Consider the following 25,324-nt stretch of genomic DNA (forward strand, 5'->3'; position numbering starts at 1 on the left):
AGTTTCATCCAAATCGGTTCAGATTTAAATATATGTATATGGGAAGATAAACCTTAATATATGACACGCAACAAATTTGAGGTATTTGAGATGTTGACTTTCCTCACTTCTTTTACTAACAATAGCCCTTTTTTTGAAGTGTAAAACAATGAGTCCGCATCGGTTTAGATTTAAATTTTGGTAGTTAATTTTTCCCAGAAAGAAAATTACTTTTTTTTCAGTATATGATTGATTTAGGGTATTATGCAGTCAACTTACCTCGACCTTAATCGCTTACTTACTTCTTTAATGTTCAAATATTTTAATTTGTAGCAGAATTAAAAAAAAAAAACTGATTTCGGCTCGTTTTAAATGGTATCCCCTAATAATGTAAATATCATTATATTTAAAAGTCATTTGTGATTTTCTATGCTTTATTTAACAAATAATTATTTCAAAAGCACTAATTATTAAATTAAAAAAAAATAAATGTATGTAATTATATTATAATTTCACTAGAAAATGATGATTTAACTAAATTAAATCATTGTCGGTTAGGTCCAAAATTAGTTAAGTATGTATACGCGTGTATTGGTGGGCATTGTATATACGTTTACGTCTGCTAGTGTAGTTGGGTGGGTGGTGTGTGTGTGTGTGTGTGTTCTTTTGTGTCATGTCACCTGTGTCATTATTTAAACACTATGAACTTTTGCTTGGAGTCGTTGATCGTTTGGCCACTTTTCCAGCAGTGCCATTCTTTTTGACAGCTGATGTGCTTTCCGAGGTGTTGTCATTATTGTTGTTGTTGTTATTCAAAATCACTGGATGGCGTCTGGGTGGCATACGCTCATTGACAGCATCAAGACCCTTGGCTTCGGCAAATGAATGAATTTCTGGTGTGGCGCCTAGGCCTTGTAGAGCTGCAGAATAATGACAGAGATCAAAGAGGGAAATTAGTAAATTTTTAAATAGTATATAAGGGCGATTGAGAATTATGATAGTAATTGAAATGTAAATGAAATTTAAATCATTTTATTTAAATTAAATTAAAAATAAAAACTACAAATGGGTAGCCGAAATCCAAAATTATGAATTCCTTTATTATCTTCACACATTTTGGAACAACTTTTACATTTTTTTTTAAATTTCACACATTTTTTACGAACACCCTATTGTATGACACAGTGTAATTGGTAGAGGTAAGCGACTCCAATGACATCTATTGACAAAATACGAAATATCTTTTTCGACTACCCAATAAAATAAACAAATAAAGGGTGATTTGTTAAGAGCTTGATAACTTTTTTAAAAAAAAACGCATAAAATTTGCAAAATCTCATCGGTTCTTTATTTGAAACGTTAGATTGGTCCATGACATTTACTTTTTGAAGATAATTTCATTTAAATGTTGACCGCGGCTGCGTCTTAGGTGGTCCATTCGGAAAGTCCAATTTTGGGCAACTTTTTCGAGCATTTCGGCCGGAATAGCCCGAATTTCTTCGGAAATGTTGTCTTCCAAAGCTGGAATAGTTGCTGGCTTATTTCTGTAGACTTTAGACTTGACGTAGCCCCACAAAAAATAGTCTAAAGGCGTCAAATCGCATGATCTTGGTGGCCAACTTACCGGTCCATTTCTTGAGATGAATTGTTCTCCGAAGTTTTCCCTCAAAATGGCCATAGAATCGCGAGCTGTGTGGCATGTAGCGCCATCTTGTTGAAACCACATGTCAACCAAGTTCAGTTCTTCCATTTTTGGCAACAAAAAGTTTGTTAGCATCGAACGATAGCGATCGCCATTCACCGTAACGTTGCGTCCAACAGCATCTTTGAAAAAATACGGTCCAATGATTCCACCAGCGTACAAACCACACCAAACAGTGCATTTTTCGGGATGCATGGGCAGTTCTTGAACGGCTTCTGGTTGCTCTTCACTCCAAATGCGGCAATTTTGCTTATTTACGTAGCCATTCAACCAGAAATGAGCCTCATCGCTGAACAAAATTTGTCGATAAAAAAGCGGATTTTCTGCCACTGATTTTGGTAATAAAATTCAATGATTTGCAAGCGTTGCTCGTTAGTAAGTCTATTCATGATGAAATGTCAAAGCATACTGAGCATCTTTCTCTTTGACACCATGTCTGAAATCCCACGTGATCTGTCAAATACTAATGCATGAAAATCCTAACCTCAAAAGAATCACCCTTTACATGACAATTGTTTTTTAACTGTTAATAAAAATAAATTTTTAATAACTTCTCATTATAATTTTTATTATTATTTGCGCGTTTCAATATTTTGCATATTTGCAAATATGTAGAATAATTCTTCACATAAGTACCTATGCCATTTACCATATTCATGTTAAAAAACTCACGTGATTGCATTACACGTGTATACCATAACAATCAATTCAATTGTTATTGCTAGAATTTGACAACAAGTTTATACAGCTTTAATTACTGTCTCATTCATTGCTGTTAAGTTGTCAAGTACGTATTAAATCGAAAACGATTCTTATCTGTTTTCAAATCAAGTATTAACGTCAATTTTCTTGTTATTAAAAAAATCGGTGACTTACCACTTCTTAATGAGTCTCTGCCTCCAGATAATGCACCGACAGGTAAAGCACCTGTAGGTGTGAGTCCCTTCAATTGTAGAACAGATTCAGATTCCTCCCTACATAAATGAATTTAGAGAAGTATATTGTAGAAAATCATTTACTAATATAGAAATTAAATAAATCAAAATAAATTAAAGGGAAATATTTAAGATATTAATATAGGTGTTATTATCAAAAAAAAAAAAAATAAATAAATAAATAAATAAACAAATAAATAAAAAACGCACAGTTATAAAACATATAGGTCTCTTTATGTATCTAGGTTACACTAATAGAAAAAAGTTCCACAATTGTAAACGGGCGTCCACAAATTCTTAAAATATTCGTTAGACGTTCTAAGGTCAACTCCGTCGGTGGTGCAATGCGCTAAGCCGATTATTAACGAATATGGTGCAGGCAATCCAGGTTCGAGTCACCGTAGCAGATTTTTATACCCTCCACCATAGAACTTTGTCATTCCGTTTGAACACATATATTCTGGGTCGTGGTGAAATTCTAAGTCGATCTAAGCATGTCCGTCCGTCCGTCCCTCTGTTGAAATCACGCTAACTTCCGAACGAAACAAGCTATCGACTCGAAACTTGGCACAAGTAGTTGTTATTGATGTAGGTCGGATGGTATTGCAAATGGGCCATATCGGTCCACTTTTACGTATAGCCCCCATATAAAGGGACCCTCAGATTTGGCTTGTGGAGCCTCTAACAGAAGCATATTTCATCCGATCCGGTTGAAATTTGGTACATGGTGTTGGTATATGGTCTCTAACAATCATGCAAAAATTGGTCCACATCGGCCCATAATTATATATAGCCCCGATATAAACCGATCCCCAGATTTGGCTTGTGGAGCCTCTAACAGAAGCATATTTCATCCGATCCGGCTGAAATTTTGTACATGGTGTTGGTATATGGTCTCTAACAACCATGCCAAAATAGGTCCATATCGGTCCATAATTATATATAGCCCCCATATAAACCGATCCCCAGATTTGGCTTGCGGAGCCTCAAAGAGAAGCAAATTTAATCCGATCCGGCTGAAATTTGGCACATGGTGTTGGTATATGGTCTCTAACAACCATGCAAAAATTGGTCCACATCGGTCCATAATTATATATAGCCCCCATATAAACCGTTCTCCAGATTTGACCTCCGGAGCCTCATGGATGAGCAATTCGGTTGAAATTTGGTACGTGGTGTTAGTATATGGTCTCTAACAACCATGCAAAAAATTTGCCAAAATGTTATTGCTATACAAATGTTTGTCATGATTTTATTTCTATAGAAAATTTTATCAAAATTTTCTTTCTATAGAAAATTTTGTCAAAATTTATTACTATACAAAATGTTGTCAAAATTTTATTTCTATAGAAAATTTTGTCAAAATTTTATTTCTATAGAAAATTTTGTCAAAATTTTATTTCTATAGAAAATTTTGTCAAAATTTTATTGCTATAGAAAATTTTGTCAAAATTTTATTTCCATAGTAAATTTTGTCAAAATTTTATTTCTATCGAAAATTTTGTCAAACTGAATTATTTACGTATTTAATCGGCCTTTTTTGTTTAATATATACCCCGTATGGATTAATTTACAATTGAAAAGACGGTGTTAAGAAGTTTTAAGATACCTTGCCATCGGCAAGTGGTACCGCAACCCAAGTAATTCGATTGTGGATGACAGCCTTTAGTACAAGTTTCTATGGTGGAGGGTACATAAGATTCGGCCTGGCCGTATATGCTTGTTTAGTTTGTGTTTTTCATTCAGTTCATTTTTAATTAGTATTAAACAAAAACATTCATAAAATGTTTGAATTATAATAATTTAAATTTGTCATTTGCCAATCGACCAAAATACATTTTAGATCGAAATGTAAAATTAATTAAATTAGGACTGTTTTTCTGAACCGTTTTTCTTTACTGTAAGATAAATTTGCCTTAGTTCAGTTATAGGACTTTATAATTTTTCCGAAGCAAATTCCTAATATTCGTGTCCAAAATTACATGAATGAAAATTTGAAGCAAAGATTATAAATTTTCTTTTTTATTAAAATTTCCTTGTTTTAAAGACATTTGTAACTAATATTGTATAAATTGCGTGTACTAAAACTTAGTTTGCATAATCACCCAGCAAAAAAAGCGTCGCCAAAAAAGTAATGAAAATGTTCTTTTTGGATCCGGAAGTGATGCAAAATTGACGCAGAAGCGATGAATTCAACATGGGCTTGTCATAGGGCGGAAGTCCTCCATTTCAACAGCCGTTTCACTGAATTTGCATCACTTCTTTAGGTGTGATCCGAATTCAATGTTTTGGATGTAAATTAAAAAATTCTGTGATATTTTGTCAAATAAATAATTGTTATAATTTTTTATAATGTTTAATTGATTCTAACGCTTGTCGGAAACGTTTGACCTCAAATATTTTCAAAAATTCAAAATTTTTTCAGATTGGATTTTGGTTTTTTTAGACAAAATTTAAATGATTTGTACCATTTTATGAATTCTTACTCCGTTTTTAACGTATTTGAAACAAAAAAAAGTTAAAATTACCCATTAAAAGTATGAAAAAACCAAGTTATAAAAAATTGAATTAAAAGGACTTCCTGGGTAGTTAAAATAAAGAACATCATTGGGAGTGCATCTTCTGGAAGTGCGTTTAAAGTTGTGCCTTTGGAAGAACTTCCAAATTTTTTTGCTGGGCATTCATTATAGGTCACAATTTTCTTCAGCGTTTGAATGTTTTCTTTGCTTCTTTGGCTCGGAATCATTACCAAAATTCTTAGTGAATGTACAAAATCTTTGGAACCATGCAAGGTTTTTTTTCAATATAGGGTATAATTCAAGGTATATTTAGAAAGGTACTTTCATGCAATCAGGTGATTACAATTTTTTCATTTGAGCAGAACATTCAAAATATATTTTATTAATGACCCCATTCATTAAGAGAACGTTGTTAGCAAGGTACGCCAATGTTTAACTGTCAATTGTTTTATACAAAAAAATTTGAAATATTTAATTTTTTAAATGATGACAGAAAAGTAAAAATGGTCTTCATAATTGAAGGTGAGAATTATTAAAATTTTTCACTGAAAAAAATATTTACGTGATATTAAAGATTACGCAACCTAACTTTTAGGATGCGCAAATAACAGAATATTAAGAACAAATTTCTTAAAAATAAGGCAATTTTAATTAATATTAACTTAATTATACTTAATTTAATTAAAATTAAAACAATTTATAATCTTTGCTTCAAAATTTTTTTCATTAAATTCATGACACAAATTTTGGAAATTTGCGTCTCTTCCTTAAAGTCACATGGCTTTGTACTAAAGCCAATTTTCCTTAAAATAAAGAAACACATTTTTGATTTAAAGAAAGCCTTTTTAAATTAATTGAAATATTGAATTTTTAGATTTAAGATAAAAATGCTTCAAATATAAGGTGAAACTTATTTTGGGGATCTAGCATCTTTGGTTTAACGTTTTTTTTTTTGGAACTACCCAGTAAAAACAGCGTCGCAAAAAAAGTAGTGAAAATGTTCTTTTGGGATCCGGAAGTGGTGCAAAATTGCCGCAGGACGGATGTCCACCATTTTAACAGCTGTTGCACTGAATTTGAATCACTTCTTAAGGTGTGGTCCGAATTCAGTGTTTTGGTTGTGAAATTAAAAATTTTGTAATATTTTGCCCAAAAAAAAAATACTTTTTAAATTTTATTTATAATTTTTAATGCATTCTGTCGCTTTCCTGAAACGTTTGACTTCAAATATTTCCAAAAATTCGCAATTTTTCTAGAATTGAATTAGCATTTTTTTTTTCGACAAAATTTTAATAATTTGTACGATTTTATTAATTCTTAGTCCCAATTTGAAACCAAAACAATTAAAATTATCAACTAAAAATATGAGTTACAAAAAATTTGAATTAAAAGAACTTCCTGCACGGAAAGAAAAAAAAATTTGGGAAACGTGTACCGAAAACGTTTTTCTTTTGTTAGAGTTTTTCTTCGAAAGTTTAAATTTTTATCACCAAAAAATTCGTTTGTTACAAAATTTTTATGTTTTCAATAAAAACAATTTTTTTTTAATAAAAACAATTATTTTTGAACCAACAACACAGTCCATTTCGTTTATAACAAACACTGTTCTTTTCTGACTTTAAGTCTTTAATAAGACACATTTTACAGTTTGATAGTAAACATTTAATTTAGTAGTATGTAATGTTGAACACCTTTTCGGAATCTTCCGAACATATCTGGAATATATGTAAAAAAAAAATTTGGTGTTCGGACGAAGCAGGAATCGAGCCCAGGACCCTTGGTATGGAAGGCGGACGTAGGAACTACTGCTCCACGATGCCCAACTAAATGTATGTTAAATAAAGTTTATTTAATCGTCTCGTGGGCGCCGCAAGCTATGCTATATAAATATAACTTATATGGATAATTGTCTATTGATGATAATAACGGCTACATATCACAGTGGATAGTGTGTTGGTTTACAAATTGCATGGTCCGCGGTTCGATTTTCCGTCCAGGCGAATGGTTAAATTTAAAAAAAATATATAAAATCAAATAATTTCTTCTACATTGTTTGTATTACAGAAAAAGGTGTGAGGGAAAATGCAATTAGCCAGAAAAGATTTTTTTTGAGTTAGTCTTTATGACATTGTTTTTACATCCTGGAAAAGAATAAACGTTTATCACAAAAAGTATATAATTTTCTTCCAAAAGAAAAAGCAAATGAGAAACGAACTTTTTTTATCTAAAATTTCGTTTGGGAGGAATGAATTATTTTTTTGCGTGGTTAAAATGAAGAAATCCTTCGTGAGGACGTTTTTGGAGAGCTTTTAAAGTTTCGAAGAATTTCCAAATTTTTTTACTGAGTAAGAAAACATTTTTTACTTTGAAGTATCCGCTATAATTTTGATTTTTAAATTGGCATTTGTTTGTACACGAAGAGCTTTATTACTATACCGCGAAAAGAGAATTAAATTTCGATAAATGGGATCTGTATCCTAATTTTAATTTTATTGATCCTAGATTTAAAGCCAAGTAGGTCGCTAAAAAATGATCCAAGTAATCTTTTGTTTTGTGGTTTCTTGTATATTTCCTCATATTTCGAAGCATACATGCATATATTTTCAGATTTTCTCTATTGTAAGTTTTCCACTTGTTGAACGACTGACAATCAAAGTGGATATATGGCGGCTGAAATTGTTGTTTACTGAAAGTACTTTTCTTAATATACCTTGGGTATAATAAAACAAAACCAAAAAATGTTATAATGTTACTTCAGTCGTAAAAATATATAACAAAGCTATTCCACATTACTTTGTTTCACAGTTCAATTTAAACAATGACAATAAAACTGAAAAACAAATGAATGACAACCAAAAACTGAACAACAAATGAATGTTAACCAATATTTGTCGGATCATCATAGATGTTCTCTTCTAGATATCGTATATACATATCATTGTTGTTAGTTAGTATAGTCATAAAATGAAAGATTATATCAATAATTACCTGAGTACAGAGAAGACACGAGACATTTTACCGATAGCTCTGATTTTATTGCGAATAATTTCCTTGCGTAGAGCTGACATGGTCGAAGCTAAAATTTTATAATGAAAGATAACAAATAAGTACTAGTATTTGAAATGAACGATATACTGAATTAAGCTACAACAAAAAGCTTTTTACTATAACTAATTTTATAGCAAGACAGACCAACACACACACGTAAATATTTTGCTAAAATTGCTGCTGTCTACATTTAGCGTATGGCAAAAGCTTTGCATTTCTATTCAATTCAACAATCACCATTAAAGAGAATATTTTGGGTGAGTGGTTGTTGGCTTCGCTACTAGCAGAAAAGCTTATATGCATTTATTACACAGTGAAAATAATTTTCCGATTAATTTCGAAAAATTCATAAACATTTTGCTGCAAATTTCATTTATGAATAAACAGAAAAAAGTTTATTCCCGCAAAAAGCGATATGCGAATGCGATTATTTTTTTTATAATTATTCGGCATTGTAGACTACAGCTGAAGACTACTACAGTTTTATATTTTTACTTGAGCCTGTAGGGAACTTACTTTTCTTGGGCACGTCACTTTGGGTCGTGGGTACTAGAACGATTTTCTTTCTCATTGCTATATACGAAAGGAATATATAGAGTTTTTTTTGGCGACATGCATACAAAACGTATAACACACACATACAGAGGTAAATTTTCAATTTGTAATAGATCAAAATTTATATAAGAAAAGAATAAATAAAAGAGAAAAATATTTATGTTTGTTTCTTCATTCTATTGAGTTTTGTTTTTGTAAGATATAAACAATATGAAATGGTTTACATTGCATTTGCGTAAAGAAAATGTTTTTAAATTTACGACAAGTTTACAACATCAAATATCACAACATCGAAGTGTTTACGCTATATAATTTAAGACTTAGAGTATTTTGGATTAAATTTAAATCTTTTTTTGTTTACTAAAAGCAAACGAAATGCATAGTTTTCGTTCCTACAGTGCTTTTGATGGATCTATGAGTATTATAATTTAGAATCTACTAAGTGGTAGTTAAACTGAATATAGTCGTCGTGAGCATCCAGATGAAATTTTTATAGCCTCTCTAACCTTATTTTAGCTCATGAAATTTAGTTGATTTTAGTTAAATTTCTAGCATACCGCTAGATTTCCAATTTCAGACAAATTGGATAAAATCTACGGATTCCAGAAGAAGAAGTAAAAGAGGGAGATCGGTCTATATGGGGGCTATATCAAAACATGGTCCGATAATCACCATTTTCAGCCTAGAATAACAGGTTGGCGGATAAGTCCCCGGTCTAACAAAGAAAAACACATTTTCTTCTCAAAATTCGTTTTTATTATTCAACATAGTTCCCTTCAAGAGCGATACAACGATTATAACGACCTTCCAATTTTTTGATACCATTTTGGTAGTACTCCTTCGGCTTTGCCTCAAAATAGGCCTCAGTTTCGGCGATCACCTCTTCATTGCAGCGAAATTTTTTTCCTGCGAGCATCCTTTTGAAGTCTGAGAACAAGAAAAAGTAGTGGCCAGATCTGGTGAATACGGGGGGTGGGGAAACAATTCGAAGCCCAATTCATGAATTTTTGCCATCTTCTCAATGACTTGTGGCACGGTGCGTTGTCTTGGTGGAACAACACTTTTTTCTTCTTCATTTGCCGCGATTTCGACCTTCAAACGCTCCAATAACGCCATATATTTAATAGTCACTGTTGATGGTTTTTCCCTTCTCAAGATAATCGATAAAAATTATTCCATGCGCATCCCAAAAAACAGAGGCCATTACTTTGCCAGCAAACTTTTGAGTCTTTCTACGCTCCGGAGACGGTTCACCGGTCGCTGTCCACTCAGCCGACTGTCGATTGGACTCAGGAGTGTAGTGATGGAGCCATGTTTCATCCATTGTCACATATCGACGGAAAAACTCGGGTGTATTACGAGTTAACAGCTGCAAACACCGCTCAGAATCATCAACAAGTTGTTGTTTTTGGTCAAATGTGAGCTCGCGCGGCAACCATTTTGCATAGAGCTCCGCATATCCAAATATTGATGAATGATATGACCAACACTTTCCTTTGATATCTTTAAGGCCTCTGCTATCTCGATCCACTTCATTTTACGGTCATTCAAAATCATTTGGTGGATTTTTTTGATGTTTTCGTCGGTAACCACCTCTTTCGGGCGTCCACTGCGTTCACCGTCCTCCGTGCTCATTTCACCACGCTTGAATTTTGTATACCAATCAATTATTGTTGATTTCCCTGGGGCAGAGTCCGGAAACTCATTATCAAGCCAAGTTGTTGCTCCCCATTTTTTTTCCCTTCAGAAAACAGTATTTTATCAAAACACGAAATTCCTTTTTTTCCATTTTTTCACAATAACAAAAGTTGCTTCACAAAAGACGCTCTATCTCACAAACTAATTGACTTACAGACGTCAAATTTTGACACGAATCATTTGAAGGTTGGTACTATATAAAAATAATATGCATTTAATACTAGCGACGCCATCTATGTGTCAGACCGGGGACTTATCTGCCAACCTGTTACTTCTAGATTTCCAATTTCGGGTTAGCATGCCCGCCTTGCATACACAAGGTCGTGGGTTCGATTCCTGCTACGACCGAACACCAAAAAGTTTTTCAGTGGTGGATTATCCCACCTCAGTAATGCTGGTGACATTTCTGAGTGTTTCAAAGCTTCTCTAAGTGGTTTCACTGGAATGTGGAACGCCGTTCGGACTCGGCTATAAAAAGCAGATCCCTTGTCATTGAGCTTAACATGGAATCGGGCAGCACTCAGTGATAAGTTCACCACTGTGGTCACAATGGACTGAATACTCTAAGTGAGCCTGATACATCGGGCTGCCACATAACCTAACCTATAATTATGAACCGATATGGATAAATTTTTGCATGCCTGTAATGGCCATATACTTACACAACATAGAAAATTTCAACGGAATCGGAAGAAATTTGCTCCTCCAAGAAGATCCGAAAGCCAAATCTGGGGATCGGGTTATGTGGAGGCAATATATAATTATGGACCAATATGGACCAATTTTTGCATGGTTGATAGAGTCCATATACTAATATAACGTACAAAATTTTAACAAAATCGGACAAAATTTGCTCCACCAAGAGGCTCCGTAGGTCAAATGTGGGGATCGGTTTATATGGGGGAGACCATATACTAACATCACGTACCAAAATTCAAGCTGATCGGATGAAATATGCTCCTCCTAGAGCTTCCCCGGGGGTCAAATGTGGGGATCGGTTTATATGGGGGAGACCATATACTAACATCACGTACCAAAATTCAAGCTGATCGGATGAAATATGCTCCTCCTAGAGCTTCCCCAAGCCAAATCTGGGGGTCGGTTTATATGGGGGCTATACGTAAACGTGGTCCGATATGGCCCATTTGCAATACCATCCAAGCTACATCAATAACAACTACTTGTGTCAAGGTTTAAGCCGATAGCTTGTTTCATTCGGAAGTTAGAGTAATTTCCACAGACGGACGGACGGACATAGCTAGATCGACTCAGAATTTCACCACGACCCACAATATATATAATTTATGGGGTCCTAAACCAATATTTCGATGTGTTACAAATGGAATGACAATGTTAATATACCCCCCATCCTATGGTGGAGGGTATAAAATTTTTATATTAGAGAAATGCGTCTTCTATGTTAAGCTAAATTTGCATTTGTAGGATGAAATGAAAGGATATGAAATCTTTGCCCTCACGACAATATTTTTTTTTTCAGTGTAATAGGTAAAATTTTTAAATCTGTGTTTTCTCAATTTTTGAGTAAAACAGAGTAAAACTAGGTTTGGGGTTTACCATAGGATGGTCTTCGATACATAACATGCCCATCAAAGCACTGTAGTTTTGTGGAATAATATACATATTTCCCCAAACAGAGAACTTATTTATTTAAATGCATTTCTTTGTGCTTTGATTTTAAGTATTTCAAAAATGATTTGTGTCTATTGATATTTTTCGTGACATACTGACCTTCCTCTAGTTCATCATCTGGTCCGCCCAAAAGTTCATCGTCAGAGCAAATATTGAGAATGCTCACAAGAACATCGGTGACCTATCATAGCAGCAGTAAAATAAAATAAAAAATAAGGAAAAAAAATAAAACATTTCAAATTATAAACATAAAATATTTTTATATTTTTAATCCAATTAAATTTTCAAAAAGAAAATGCTTTAATCTTTCTAATGATTTTATAATATTTGGGCTAATGTTGTGGGATGAAAATGATTTTGAAAAAAAAAATAATAATAAATTTTATTTTTGTTTGTCAAAATAAAATACATAAATAAAATAAAATAAATATATGTATGTATGTATATTTATGTATGTGTATAATACAAAATACAAAGGTGTATAAATGCGTGGGCATGACCAATGGATAGATGGATGGTTGATTCGATATATGCTTGGTTAGATGGATGGATATTCTCTTACCTTTTCGCCAACAAATGGCAATGACCATGTGAAGACATCCATAAAATTTGGCAGCCAATATGGATGAGGTGAACAATTAAATTGTCGTATGTTCATAACATTATTCTCATATTTAAGTACAGCTGCCTTTTGTCAAATGACAATAATTTATATTTGTTGGAGGTAAAGTGAAATATGTAAACAAAGAAAAAATAAAGAAACATACAGATATAAACATACATGTGAGAAGTATAATATAATGTTTAAATAAATTGTCAATAAAAATGTTTGGAAAATGGTGCTAAACATATGTCAATTGTAAAATATTACTAGTTTTTAAATAAGTTTCAAAATTAAGTATAATACGAATCAAATAACGATCGGAACGATCGGAAGTTTGGTGTGGTGCCTGATAAACTCAAAAAGATCACTTGGACCCAAAAATGTTGATTTTCCAATTTTGTATTGGATTTCCAGTTTGGAAATCCGAATTATAACAGATGCTTCAAACTAAAAAAAATGTTTTCTTAATTCCACAAAACTTTAAACCAATGGTAAGAAATCCTCAAAATAAGTCTTAGCCTATATTTGAAGCGTTTTTATCTTAAGTCTAAAGATTCAAAGGGGTTTCTTTACTTTAAGGAAAATTTACAGAGGAACGCAAATTTGTGTCCTAAATTTAATAAAAACATTTGAAGCAAAGATTATAAACTTTCTTTTAACCCTCTAATGCCCAAACCCGCCTTTAGGCGGTCTTCATTTAATAAAGAAGCTTTTAGCAAAACACACCTTAAGACAACAAAAATGGGTAAAATAAAAAGAAAACTTAGTTAAAACTGTTCAAGAGACTTTGCAGCATATACTGCATTTTACCGTATAAATTTTTCTTGTTTAGTTTTCTTGCTTTCGTGTCGTTAACATTGAAAATTTAATCAGCTGGCAAAAAAATTAGGGTTAATTAAAATTCTTTTATTTTAAAGAAATAGATCCTTAATGTTGTGAAAATTCGGCATTCTAAAATTTAGGTTGCGTAGTCTTCAATACCACGTAAATATTTGATTTCAGTGTACCATCAAATTTCCCTTATCTTTTTGTCATAATAAAAAAATGTTTTCCTAATTATACCCTGCGCCACACTGGGGAACAGGGTATTATAAGTTAGTGCATATGTTTGCAACACCCAGAAGGAGACGAGATAGACACATGGTGTCTTTGGCAAAAATGCTCAGGGTGTGCTCCTGAGTCGATATAGCCATGTCCGTCTGTCCGTGAACACATTTTTGTAATCAAGATCTAGGTCGCAGTTTTAGTCCAATCGACTTCAAATTTGGCACAAGTATGTGTTTTGGCTCAGAATAGAACCCTATTGATTTTGGAAGAAATCGCTTCAGATTTAGATATAGCTCCCTTATATATCTTTCGCCCGATATGGACTAATATAGTCCCAGAAGCCAGAGTTTTACCCCAATTTGGTTGAAATTTTGCACTAGGAGTACAATTAGTAGCGTAGTCAAGTGTGCCAAATTTTATTGAAATCGGTTCAGATTTAGATATAGCGCCCATATATAGCTTTCGCCCGATTTACACTCATATGACCACAGAGGCCAATTTTTTGGTTCGATTTAGTTGAAATTTTGCACAGGAAGTAGAATTAGCATTGTAGCTATGCGTGCCAAATTTGGTTGAAATCGGTTCAGATTTAGATATAGCTCCCATATATACCATATATAGCTTTCGCCCGATTTACACTCAAATGACCACAGAGGCCAACTTTTTGCTCCGATTTAGTTGAAATTTTGCACAGGGAGTAGAATTAGCATTGTAGCTATGCGTGTCAAATTTGGTTGAAATCGGTTCAGATTTAGATATATCTCCCATATAAAGCTTTCGCCCGATTTACACTCATATGACCGTAGAGGCCAATTTTTAACTCCGATTTAGTTTAAATTTTACACAGGAAGTAGAATTAGCATTGTAGCTATGCGTACCAAATTTGGTTGAAATCGGTTCAGATTTAGATATAGCTCCCATATATATGTTTTTCTGATTTCGACAAAAATGGTCAAAATACCAACATTTTCCTTGTAAAATCGCCACTGCTTAGTCGAAAAGTTGTAAAAATGACTCTAATTTTCCTAAACTTCTAATGCATATATATCGAGCGATAAATCATAAATAAACTTTTGCGAAGTTTTCTTAAAATTGCTCCTGATTTAAATGTTTCCCATATTTATATCCTTCACCACTACTGTGGTACAGGGTATAATAAGTTTGTGCATTTGTATGTAACGCCAAGAAGGAAAAGTCTGAGACCCATCGTTTAGTATACCGATCGTCTTAGAATTAAATTCCGAGTCGATTTAGCGATGTCTGTCTGTCTGTCTGTCTGTCCGTCTGTCTGTCTGTCTGTTGATGTATTTTTGTGTGCAAAGTACAGCTCGCAGTTTTAGTCCGATTGTCCTAGAAATTTGATAGATATATCTCCCATATATAGCTTTCGCCCGATTTACACTCATATGACATCAGAGGCCAATTTTTAACTCCGATTTAGTTGAAATTTTACACAGGGAGTAGAATTAGCATTGTTGCTATGCGTGCCAAATTTGGTTGAAATCGGTTCAGATTTAGATATAGCTCCCATATATATGTTTTTCTGATTTCGACAAAAATGGTCAAAATACCAACATTTTCCTTGTAAAATCGCCACTGCTTAGTCGAAAAGTTGTAAAAATGACTCTAATTTTCCTAAACTCCTAATACATATATATCGAGCGATAAATCATAAATAAACTTTTGGGAAGTTTCCTTAAAATTGCTTCAGATTTAAATGTTTCCCATATTTTTTTACTAACATTGTGTTCCACCCTAGTGCATTAGCCGACTTAAATTTTGAGTCTATAGATTTGGTAGAAGTCTATCAAATTCTGTCCAGATCGAGTGATATTTAAATGTATGTATTTGGGACAAACCTTTATATATAGCCCCCAACACATTTGACGGATGTGATATGGTATCGAAAATTTAGATCTACAAAGTGGTGCAGGGTATTATGTAGTCGGCCCCGCCCGACTTTAGACTTTCCTTACTTGTTTTTTACTAACATTGTGTTCCACCCTAGTGCATTAGCCAACTTAAATTTTGAGTCTATAGATTTTGTAGAAGTCTATCAAATTCTGTCCAGATCGAGTGATATTTAAATGTATGTATTTGGGACAAACCTTTATATATAGCCCCCAACACATTTGACGGATGTGATATGGTATCGAAAATTTGGATCTACAAGGTGGTGCAGGGTATAATATAGTCGGCTCCGCCCGACTTTAGACTTTCCTTACTTGTTTTAATCCAAAGATTTAACATGTCAGTTAATTTAAAGATTATTTCTGTAATTCAAAAATATTTCACTTTAAGGAAACTTTACCTTACTTGAAAGACATACGACTTCAACGGAGGCACGCCAATTTCACAGATTAGTGACCAACATTTTTTGAAGAAAATCCTAAGGCTAAGATTATGATATTTTTATTAAAAAATTATTTTTTTTTTGTTTTTGTTTTTTATTGTTGGTTTGTACTTCAATCAGATTTGTTGTTTTGATCTCAGATTTAAAACCATTGCGTTGACTAAACTATGTTACAAGAGTAGCTTAATTAACAGACGAAAAGAATGTTTGTCAAATTTATTTGGACAAAGCCCTATGGACTGCAAGATGGTTGGATAGATGCACGTTTCGGAACTACCACATTCCTCATCAGCATCCTCTACTTGCAGCAAAACTATCAACCAATTATCAGAATAAATTCGGGTAGTTAACTAAACCCAAAGTGAACCACGCTCGAACCTTCCGAAAAAAGGTTTATGATAGTTGGCCTCTGCCTAAATAAATCTTTGTACAAACATTTATCTTTTCCTTTATTTTATATTTTTATTATTATTTACGTATCCTAAAATTACTGTTGCAAAGGGTTAGGTTATGTTAGGTTGAAAAGAGTATTCAGGTTGTCCCGTCTCATGTCTGGTGGCCGATGGCAGTATTCGGCTTTGGCGCTCCAACTTCTCCTTTGCATCGTACCCTTCTTTTATTCCAGGAACTCCGGGTTCCGAAAAAATCACTGATCCAGTTCCAGTTTCCAAGCTGGGCCAGGATCCGAAACACCTCATCACAGCTATGGTTAAATCTTCACCTAGTTAAGGAACGACTGTGACAATGGTAGTGTTCCAAGGTCTCAACAAAATTTTGGCCACTGTAGTTATATGAGTGTAAATTAGACGAAAGATATATATGGAAGCCTTATCTAAATCTGACTCGATTTCTTCCCAAAATATTAGGGTTCTATTCTGACCCAAGTAGATACTTGTGCTAAATTTGAAAATGGTTGAACCAAAACTGCGACCTACTAGACTTTGATTATAAAAATGTGTTCACAGACATACGGACATGGCTAGATGAACTCAGGGACCGACCTTGAGCATAATTGCCAAGGACACCCTATTTCTATCTCGTCTCCCAGTCTTAATTTTGAAAACAAAGTTGTCCTTAACTCGTTTTTGTTGTTGTTGTTGTTGCCGTAACAGTTTTTAATGTAGTTTCATCCATTTTGTTCTATGCTTGTGTAGTTCAGCTGGTAACCAGATCAAGGAACTCTGCGACCAGAGATGGTCTGTATCAAACTTTTTTAGGTTTGCGACTGTCGCAAAGTTGTAAACGTCGTAAACGTCACATACGCGTCGTAAATGTAGAAAAAGTAACAAAAGTCGCAAACTGAAAATACTTTAGTCGCGTCAGCTAGGCAGCGAATTCGATGATATCCAAGACGATATTATGTGCGAAGAAGTTTCAATTCTTAGGAATGTTCACAATTTTCGGTTTTAGTCCCCACATTTTCCCTATTGCCTTTTGCACGAGTACAGGGTAACCGTTGATTTTCTCGTCCTTTCTTAGCTTTAAGTTCAGTCTCCTGTCCAATATAACCCCAAGGTATTTTGCACACTCACCAACGGGAATTTCGATACCACCTAAGAAAATAGGCTTGACCATGGGAAAACTTTCACAAATTTCTGCAGAAACTCACAGCGAATGCTGTCAAACTAAATTAAAAAATGTTCAGGATTTCTTCTATTCAAAATTTGATTTTCTACAGTAGGTTTACGACTTTTGCGACATACGTATTATACCGTCGCAAATGTATGTTGCAAAAGTCACAGTTTGTGACAGGCCAACCCTGTCTGCGACAAGGATGGTGTGTGTCCAGAGTGATCTGGTAGTGAGACGGGTAGGCTTAGCTGGGCAAGCAAAAAGGTGGCGAGTGTCATGTGGCCCTTGATTACAGATGGGACACACGTCAGCTATGCTGCTATCAATTACTGATAAGTATGAATTGAGGCGGCTGCACTTGCCTGATCTTAGTTGGGCCAACACTACCCACTACGTGGGAGGTCTCTCTCCTCCGGTGCTATGGGCGGCGGTCGGACTCCGAGAACAGGATTAACCTTGTAGCTTCTCATCGCTTCAGCTACAGTATCCTCATGAATCCTGTTCAGACCGGTCTGGTCTAGAGGCTCTCTTTTGTAACGCTGGTTCTCGGGTTCTAGAAGGTGAAGATCAACTCTTATATTCCTGGGTGGAGGTTGTCTATCCACAAGATGGTGATTCGGATGACAACTTCGATGGCAACTCAAGAGGTACTGCTTTGACATCATGTAGTTGTGTCGACGCACTGGGATGATCTTGGTCTCCGCATAAAGGTGATCCAGGGGTGTACTGCGGAGACATCCTGTTGCGGTTCTACCTTAGGGCAGCGTTCTGCCAGGTCTGTATGTTATTCCACTGCGTATCGCTCGTTTGAGGTGTCCACACTGGCGCTGCATAATTTACCGCTGACCGGCCAATTGCCTTATATGTATTTAACAAGGTTTCTTTGTCCGCACCCCAAGTGCTGCCGGCAAGCGACTTGAGGACCTTGTTTCTACCGCGGAGCTTACCACAAATTTCAGTGGCATGGGCGGACGACTTATAAAGGCTGCCGAATGTGACCCCAAGAATCTTGGGGTAATTTGTTGTCGGAATTGTTTCGCCATCAACTCTGACATTCAACTGCCTGCGTACTTCCGCCGTCCATGTAGTGAATAGTGTGGCTGAGGATTTGTTGGAAGATATCCTCAAATTTCTTGCAGTGAAATAACTGGTAAGATCAGCGAGGTAGACATTCAATCGATCGCAAATGTCATCAACAATGGGCCCGGATGCCATGATTGTGAAATCGTCCGCATAAGACACAATCTCGACGCCGTCAGGAGGGGGTGGAATCGAGGACAGGTAGAAGTTAAACAGTGCCGGAGATAAACAGGGGAATTCCCTGTTTAACTCTACGAGGTTTTGACTTCTTGTCCCTGAATTCCACGTACGACTGGCCAATTTTTCGCGATTACTTTTCTGTAATAATCCATTATAAATAATATAAACTTTAAATAATATAAACTTGCATACACAAGGTCGTGGGTTCGGTTCCTGCTTCGACCGAACACCAAAAAGTTTTTCAACGGTGGATTATCCCACCTCAGTAATGCTGGTGACATTTCTGAGGGTTTCAAAGCTTCTCTAAGTGGTTTCACTGCACCGTGGAACGCCGTTCGGACTCGGCTATAAAAAGGAGGTCCCTTGTCATTGAGCTTAACATGGAATCGGGCAGCACTCAGTGATAAGAGAGAAGTTCACCAATGTGGTATCACAATGGACTGAATAGTTTAAGTGAGCCTGATACATCGGGCTGCCACCTAACCTAATACCGGCCCTTAGCTTTGGAATTAGCTTCCTATCTCATATATACCTATCTCATAAATACATAAAATTCACTCCATATTTGTTGTAAATACCTTATTATTGTAAACATCCAAATAATTTGGAGCTGAAAATATTGTTATCAGTGAAGGGAAGCCGGTAACTTGATTTTTACGATACATGCGGTAGCTGAAAGAGCAAAATAAGCGAATCAATTATTTGTGCTAAACTCGCCAAAGAGAAACATACCCCGCATCTTGAGCCTCATGCGCTCTGACAACAGATAATAGATTATTCTTTTGCAGGAATTCACAGCACGCCAAATAACTAAAAAAATAAATTTAATTATTATTGATTATAAACATACAATTATTTAAATAAATTTCAAAATGGTTGAAAACTGTGAGTAACATACCTGAAAAAATACGAACAACCACGCACTGAATTATGTGTAAAATAGTCATTGTTTTTTTCATTGCCAAAATCTTCCAAAGGATCGGACCATAGAAGATCGCACATTGGTCCAAAGGCAGGGGGTTCACGGAATCTATTTAACTGTAATAAAATTTGGGGTAGTTTTATTAGTGAATATTGTGATTTTTATGAAATTTTACTTACTTTCTTAATATCATCTAGTGTGAAGATTTCTGGTGAGAGACCACCATGTATGCATAAAAATTGCTGATTTAATAAAGCTGCCAAAGGCAAACAGTCAAAAGCTTCCATACAGGCATCATAGACTTTGGCTGAGTATTTTATTTCACCTGAAATGAAGAGAAAAAAATTAACCAAATAACATATGAAGATACTATGATCAGTTTTATATAAATTGGCCGATGATATTGACGAAATATATGAAAGAAATGCTTGGATGAAATTTGCTTCTCTTGGAGACTTCGCAAGCCAAATCTGGGGATCGGTTTATATGGGGGCTATATATAATTATGAACCGATATGGACCAATTTTTGCATGGTTGTTAGAGACCAACATTATGTACCAAATTTCAGCCGGATCGGATGAAATTTGCTTTTCTTTGAGGCTCCGCAAGCCAAATCTGGGGATCGGTTTATATGGGGGTTATATATAATTATGGACCGATGTGGACCAAATTTCGCATGATTGTTAGAGACCATATACCAACACCATGTACCAAATTTCTGCCGGATCGGATGAAATATGCTTCTCTTAGAGGCTCCACAAGCCAAATCTGGGGATCGGTTTATATGGGGGCTATATATAATTATAAACCGATGTGGACCAACTTTTGCATGGTTGTTAGAGACCATATACCAACATCATGTACCAAATTTCAGCCGGATCGGATGAAATTTTCTTCTCTTTGAGGCTCCGCAAGCCAAATCTGGGGATCGGTTTATATGGGGGCTATATATAATTATGAACCGATGTGGACCGACTTTTGCATGGTTGTTAGAGACCATATACCAACACCATGTACCAAATTTCAGACGGATCGGATGAAATTTGCTTCTCTTTTAGGCTCCGCAAACCAAATCTGGGGATCGGTTTATATGGGGCTATATATAATTATAGCCCGATGTGGACACATTTTTGGATGGTTGTTAGAGACCATATACTAGGTTAGGTTAGGTTAGGTTATGTGGCAGCCCAATGTATCAGGCTCACTTAGACTATTCAGTCCATTGTGATACCACAGTGGTGAACTTCTCTCTTATCACTGAGTGCTGCCCGATTCCATGTTAAGCTCAATGACAAGGGACCTCCTTTTTATAGCCGAGTCCGAACGGCGTTCCACATTCCAGTGAAACCACTTAGAGAAGCTTTGAAACCCTCAGAAATGTCACCAGCATTACTGAGGTGGGATAATCCACCGCTGAAAACTTTTTGGTTCGGTCGTGGCAGGAATCGAACCCACGACCTTGTGTATGCAAGGCGGGCATGCTAACCATTGCACCACGGTGGCTCCCGACCATATACTAACACCATGTACCAAATTTCAGCCGGATCGGATGAAATATGCTTCTGTTAGAGGCTCCACAAGCCAAATCTGAGGGTCCCTTTATATAGGGGCTATACGTAAAAGTGGACCGATATGGCCCATTTTCAATACCATCCGACCTACATCGATAACAACTACTTGTGCCAAGTTTCAAGTCGATAGCTTGTTTCGTTCGGAAGTTAGCGTGATTTCAACAGACGGACGGACGGACGGACGGACATGCTTAGATCGACTCAGAATTTCACCACGACCCAGAATATATATACTTTATGGGGTCTTAGAGCAATATTTCGATGTGTTACAAACGGAATGACAAAGTTAATATACCCCCATCCTATGATGGAGGGTATAAAAAATCGTTCAAATATAGGACATGTTTTTCAAAACCTTATTTTAAAGAAATTTTTTACTTGAAACATAGCATAATTTCTACTGGAAGTAGAATCTTAATTTGGCAAATAAAATTGTCGTTACCTCGTTTTTAAAGGACTTTGATAGCATATGAAGAAAAAATGCTGAGAAAGCGAAAAATTAAAATTTGCTTCCTAGAAGCAAGGTAACAAAACCAAAATTTAAGAGAGAATTGTGTCTTAAAAGTATCCTTACTTGCATTCTCCGCTTCTTTGGCTCGGAATCAATACCAAATTTTTTATAGTAAAGACAAAATCTTTGGATCCGGGTCTGTTTTTTTCAGTGTAGGAAGCAAATTTTAATTTTTCGTTTTTCAAATTGTTTTCTTCATATGCTATCAAAGTTCTTTATAAACGTGTTAACGATAATATGAATTTTTAATTTCAGACTCGATTTCCAGTAGAAATTATGCTGTGTTACAAGTTAAAAACGTCTTTAAAATAAAATATTGAAAAACATGTCCTATTTGTGAACACTTTTTGCTTTGTAATCATTATGCAAAAAGGCAATAATTTAAAGACAATGTCATTAATTTTAAAAAAATTATTGAACTTAGTCCAAAAACATTTTCTCCATGTTATGATACCCTTTTTTAAGTCGAATCACTAAATTATAAGGACAAAATGACTTCATTGAAAAGTCTATCGACTTTTGGACAAGGAGAAATGCATCTTATTTGCTAAGCAAAATTCGCATTCGTATTTTGGCCTCACGACAATATATTTTTTTTTGTGTAGTAAGTGGAATTTCTGAGTATAGATAGATAGAAACAAAATTGCGATAAATTTGTGAAAAAACTATCTATAGAAATAAAATGTAATTTTTAATTTTTATACCCTGCGTCACACTGTGGAACAGGGTATTATAAGTTAGTGCATATGTTTGTAACACCTAGAAGGAGACGAGGTAGACATATGGTGTCTTTGGTTAATGGTTCCCTGAGTCGATATAGCCATGTCCGTCTGTCCGCTTTCCGTCTGTCCGTCCGTCTGCCTGTGAACACATTTTTGTGATCAAAGTCTAGGTCGCAATATAAGTCCAATCGCCTTCAAATTTGGCACGTGTTCCTTTTTTGGGTCAGAATAGAACCCTATTGATTTTGGAAGAAATCGGTTCAGATTTAGATATAGCTCCCATATATATATTTCGCCCGATATGCACTTATATGGACCCAGATGCCAGAGTTTTATCCCGATTAGCTTGAAATTTTGCACAAGGAGTACAATTAGTAGTATAGTCATGTGTGCCAAATTTGATTGAAATCGGTTCAGATTTAGATATAGCTTCCATATATGTCTTTCGCCCTATATGGACTTATATGGCCCCAGAAGCCAGAGTTTTGGCCCAATTTGGTTGAAATTTTGCACTAGGAGTACAATTAGTAGTATAGACATGTATGCCAAATTTGATTGAAATCGGTCCAGATTCCTTGTAAAATCGCCTCTGCTTACACTGAAAAAAAAGCATGCCCGGTTCCAAAGATTTTGTCTTTACTTTAAAAAATTTGATATTGATTCCGAGCCAAAGAAGCGGAGAATACAAGTAAGGATACTTTTAAGACACAATTCTCTTTTAAATTTCGGTTTTGTGTACTTGCTTCTAGGAAGCAAATTTTAATTTTTCGCATTTTCAGCTTTTTTTCTTCATATGCTATTAAAGTCCTTTAAGAAGGAGTTAACGACAACTTTATTTTCCAAATTAAGTCTCGACTTCCAGTAGTAACTAAGCTATGTTTTAAGTAAAAACGTCTTTAAAATAAAGTGTTGAAAAACATGTCCTACATTTGAACGATTTTTTGCTTTGTAGTCAAGATGCATAAAGGCAACAATTTTAAAGACAATTTCATTAAATTTAAAGATTTTTTCCGAATTATTAAAGTCAAGTTGACCTTAGCCCAAACATTTTTTCTTTCATGTTATGATACCCATTTTTAAGTGAAATCACTTAATTATAAGGACAATACGACTTCATTGAAAAGTTTATCGACTTTTGGACAAGGAAAAAAACTTTATATTAGAGAAATGCGTCTTCGATGCTAAGAAAAATTTGCATTCGTATTTTAAAGACATGAAATCTTTGACCTTACGACAATATTTTTTTCAGTGTAGTCAAAAAGTTGTAAAACTGACTGTAATTTTCCTTAACTTCTAATACATATATATCGAGCGATAAATCATAAATAAACTTTTGTGAAGTTTCCTTAAAATTGCTTCAGATTTAAATTTTTCCCATATTTTTTTTTACCAACATTGCGTTTCAACCTGGTGCATTAGCCGACTTCAATTTTGAGAATATAGAATTTGTAGAAGTCTATCAAATTCTGTCCAGAGCGAGAGATATTAAAATGTATGTATTTGGGACAAACTTTTTATATATAGCACCCAACACAATTGACGGATGTGGTGTGGTATCGAAAATTTAGATCTACAAAGTGGTGCAGGGTATAATATAGTCGGCCCCGCCCGACTTTAGACTTTCCTTACTTGTTTTCTATAGAAAATATATCAAAATTTTGAAGGCGATTGGACTTTTATTGCGACCTAGTCTTTGATCACAAAAATGTGTTCACAGACAGACGGTCGGACGGACAGACGGACATGGTTATATCGACTCAGGGAACCACCCTGAGCATTATTGCCAAAGTCACCATATGTTTACCTCGTCTCCTTCTGGGTGTTACAAACATATGCACTAACTTATAATACCCTGCTCCACAGTGTAGCGCAGGGTATAAAAAGTTGTGAAAAAATAGAAAATTTTTCTATAGAAATACATATTATTAGATGAAACAAGTAAGGAAAGTCTAAAGTCGGGCGGGGCCGACTATATTATACCCTGCACCACTTTGTAGATCTAAATTTTCGATACCATATCACATCCGTCAAATGTGTTGGGGACTATATATAAAGGTTTGTCCCAAATACATACATTTAAAAACCATTCGATCGGGACAGAATTTGATAGACTTTTACAAAATCTATAGACTCAAAATTTAAGTGGGCTAATGCACTAGGGTGGAACACAATTTTAGTAAAAAAATATGGGAAACATTTAAATCTGAAGCAATTTTAAGGAAACTTCGCAAAAGTTTATTTATGATTTAACGCTCGATATATATGTATTAGAAGTTTAGGAAAATTAGAGTCATTTTTACAACTTTTCGACTAAGCAGTGGCGATTTAACAAGGACAATGTTGGTATTTTGACCATTTTTGTCGAAATCAGAAAAACATATATATGGGAGCTATATCTAAATCTGAACCGATGTCAACCAAATTTGGCACGCATAGCTACAATGCTAATTCTACTGCCTGTGCAAAATGTCAACTAAATCGGAGCAAAAAATTGGCCTCTGTGGGCAAATACGTGTAAATCGGGCGAAAGCTATATATGGGAGCTATATCTAAATCTGAACCGATTTGGCTGATATTTTCCAAGTTTATCGAGACTCATAAAATATTCGGATGTACGGAATTTGAGGAAGATCGGTTGATATACACGCCAATTATGACCAGATCGGTGAAAAATA

The 25,324-nt window shown here is 34.9% G+C and overlaps 1 protein-coding gene across 4 annotated transcripts in view; it reads right to left on the reverse strand.

The window, feature by feature from the left end:
* Positions 1 to 395: 395 nt before the first annotated feature.
* The window catches only part of CanA1 (Calcineurin A1), a 53,735-nt gene continuing 28,806 nt past the window's right edge, over positions 396 to 25,324 (reverse strand). For 3 of the 4 annotated variants that reach the window (XM_075292047.1, XM_075292049.1, XM_075292048.1), the window contains exons 5-14: positions 20,024 to 20,169; positions 19,821 to 19,960; positions 19,655 to 19,732; positions 19,501 to 19,594; positions 12,649 to 12,774; positions 12,186 to 12,267; positions 8,700 to 8,756; positions 8,124 to 8,211; positions 2,558 to 2,655; positions 396 to 899 (exon numbers count right to left, since the gene is read on the reverse strand). In XM_075292047.1, the coding sequence (XP_075148162.1) occupies positions 679 to 899; positions 2,558 to 2,655; positions 8,124 to 8,211; positions 8,700 to 8,756; positions 12,186 to 12,267; positions 12,649 to 12,774; positions 19,501 to 19,594; positions 19,655 to 19,732; positions 19,821 to 19,960; positions 20,024 to 20,169 (1,130 nt within the window). In that variant the 3' untranslated portion in view covers positions 396 to 678. The remainder of the gene's footprint in view (positions 900 to 2,557; positions 2,656 to 8,123; positions 8,212 to 8,699; positions 8,757 to 12,185; positions 12,268 to 12,648; positions 12,775 to 19,500; positions 19,595 to 19,654; positions 19,733 to 19,820; positions 19,961 to 20,023; positions 20,170 to 25,324) is intronic. The other variant, XM_075292050.1, reaches the window with a different exon arrangement.

The sequence above is a fragment of the Haematobia irritans genome, chromosome 1, assembly GCF_050003625.1.
Source record: "Haematobia irritans isolate KBUSLIRL chromosome 1, ASM5000362v1, whole genome shotgun sequence".
In the NCBI taxonomy this organism is placed as follows: domain Eukaryota; kingdom Metazoa; phylum Arthropoda; class Insecta; order Diptera; family Muscidae; genus Haematobia; species Haematobia irritans.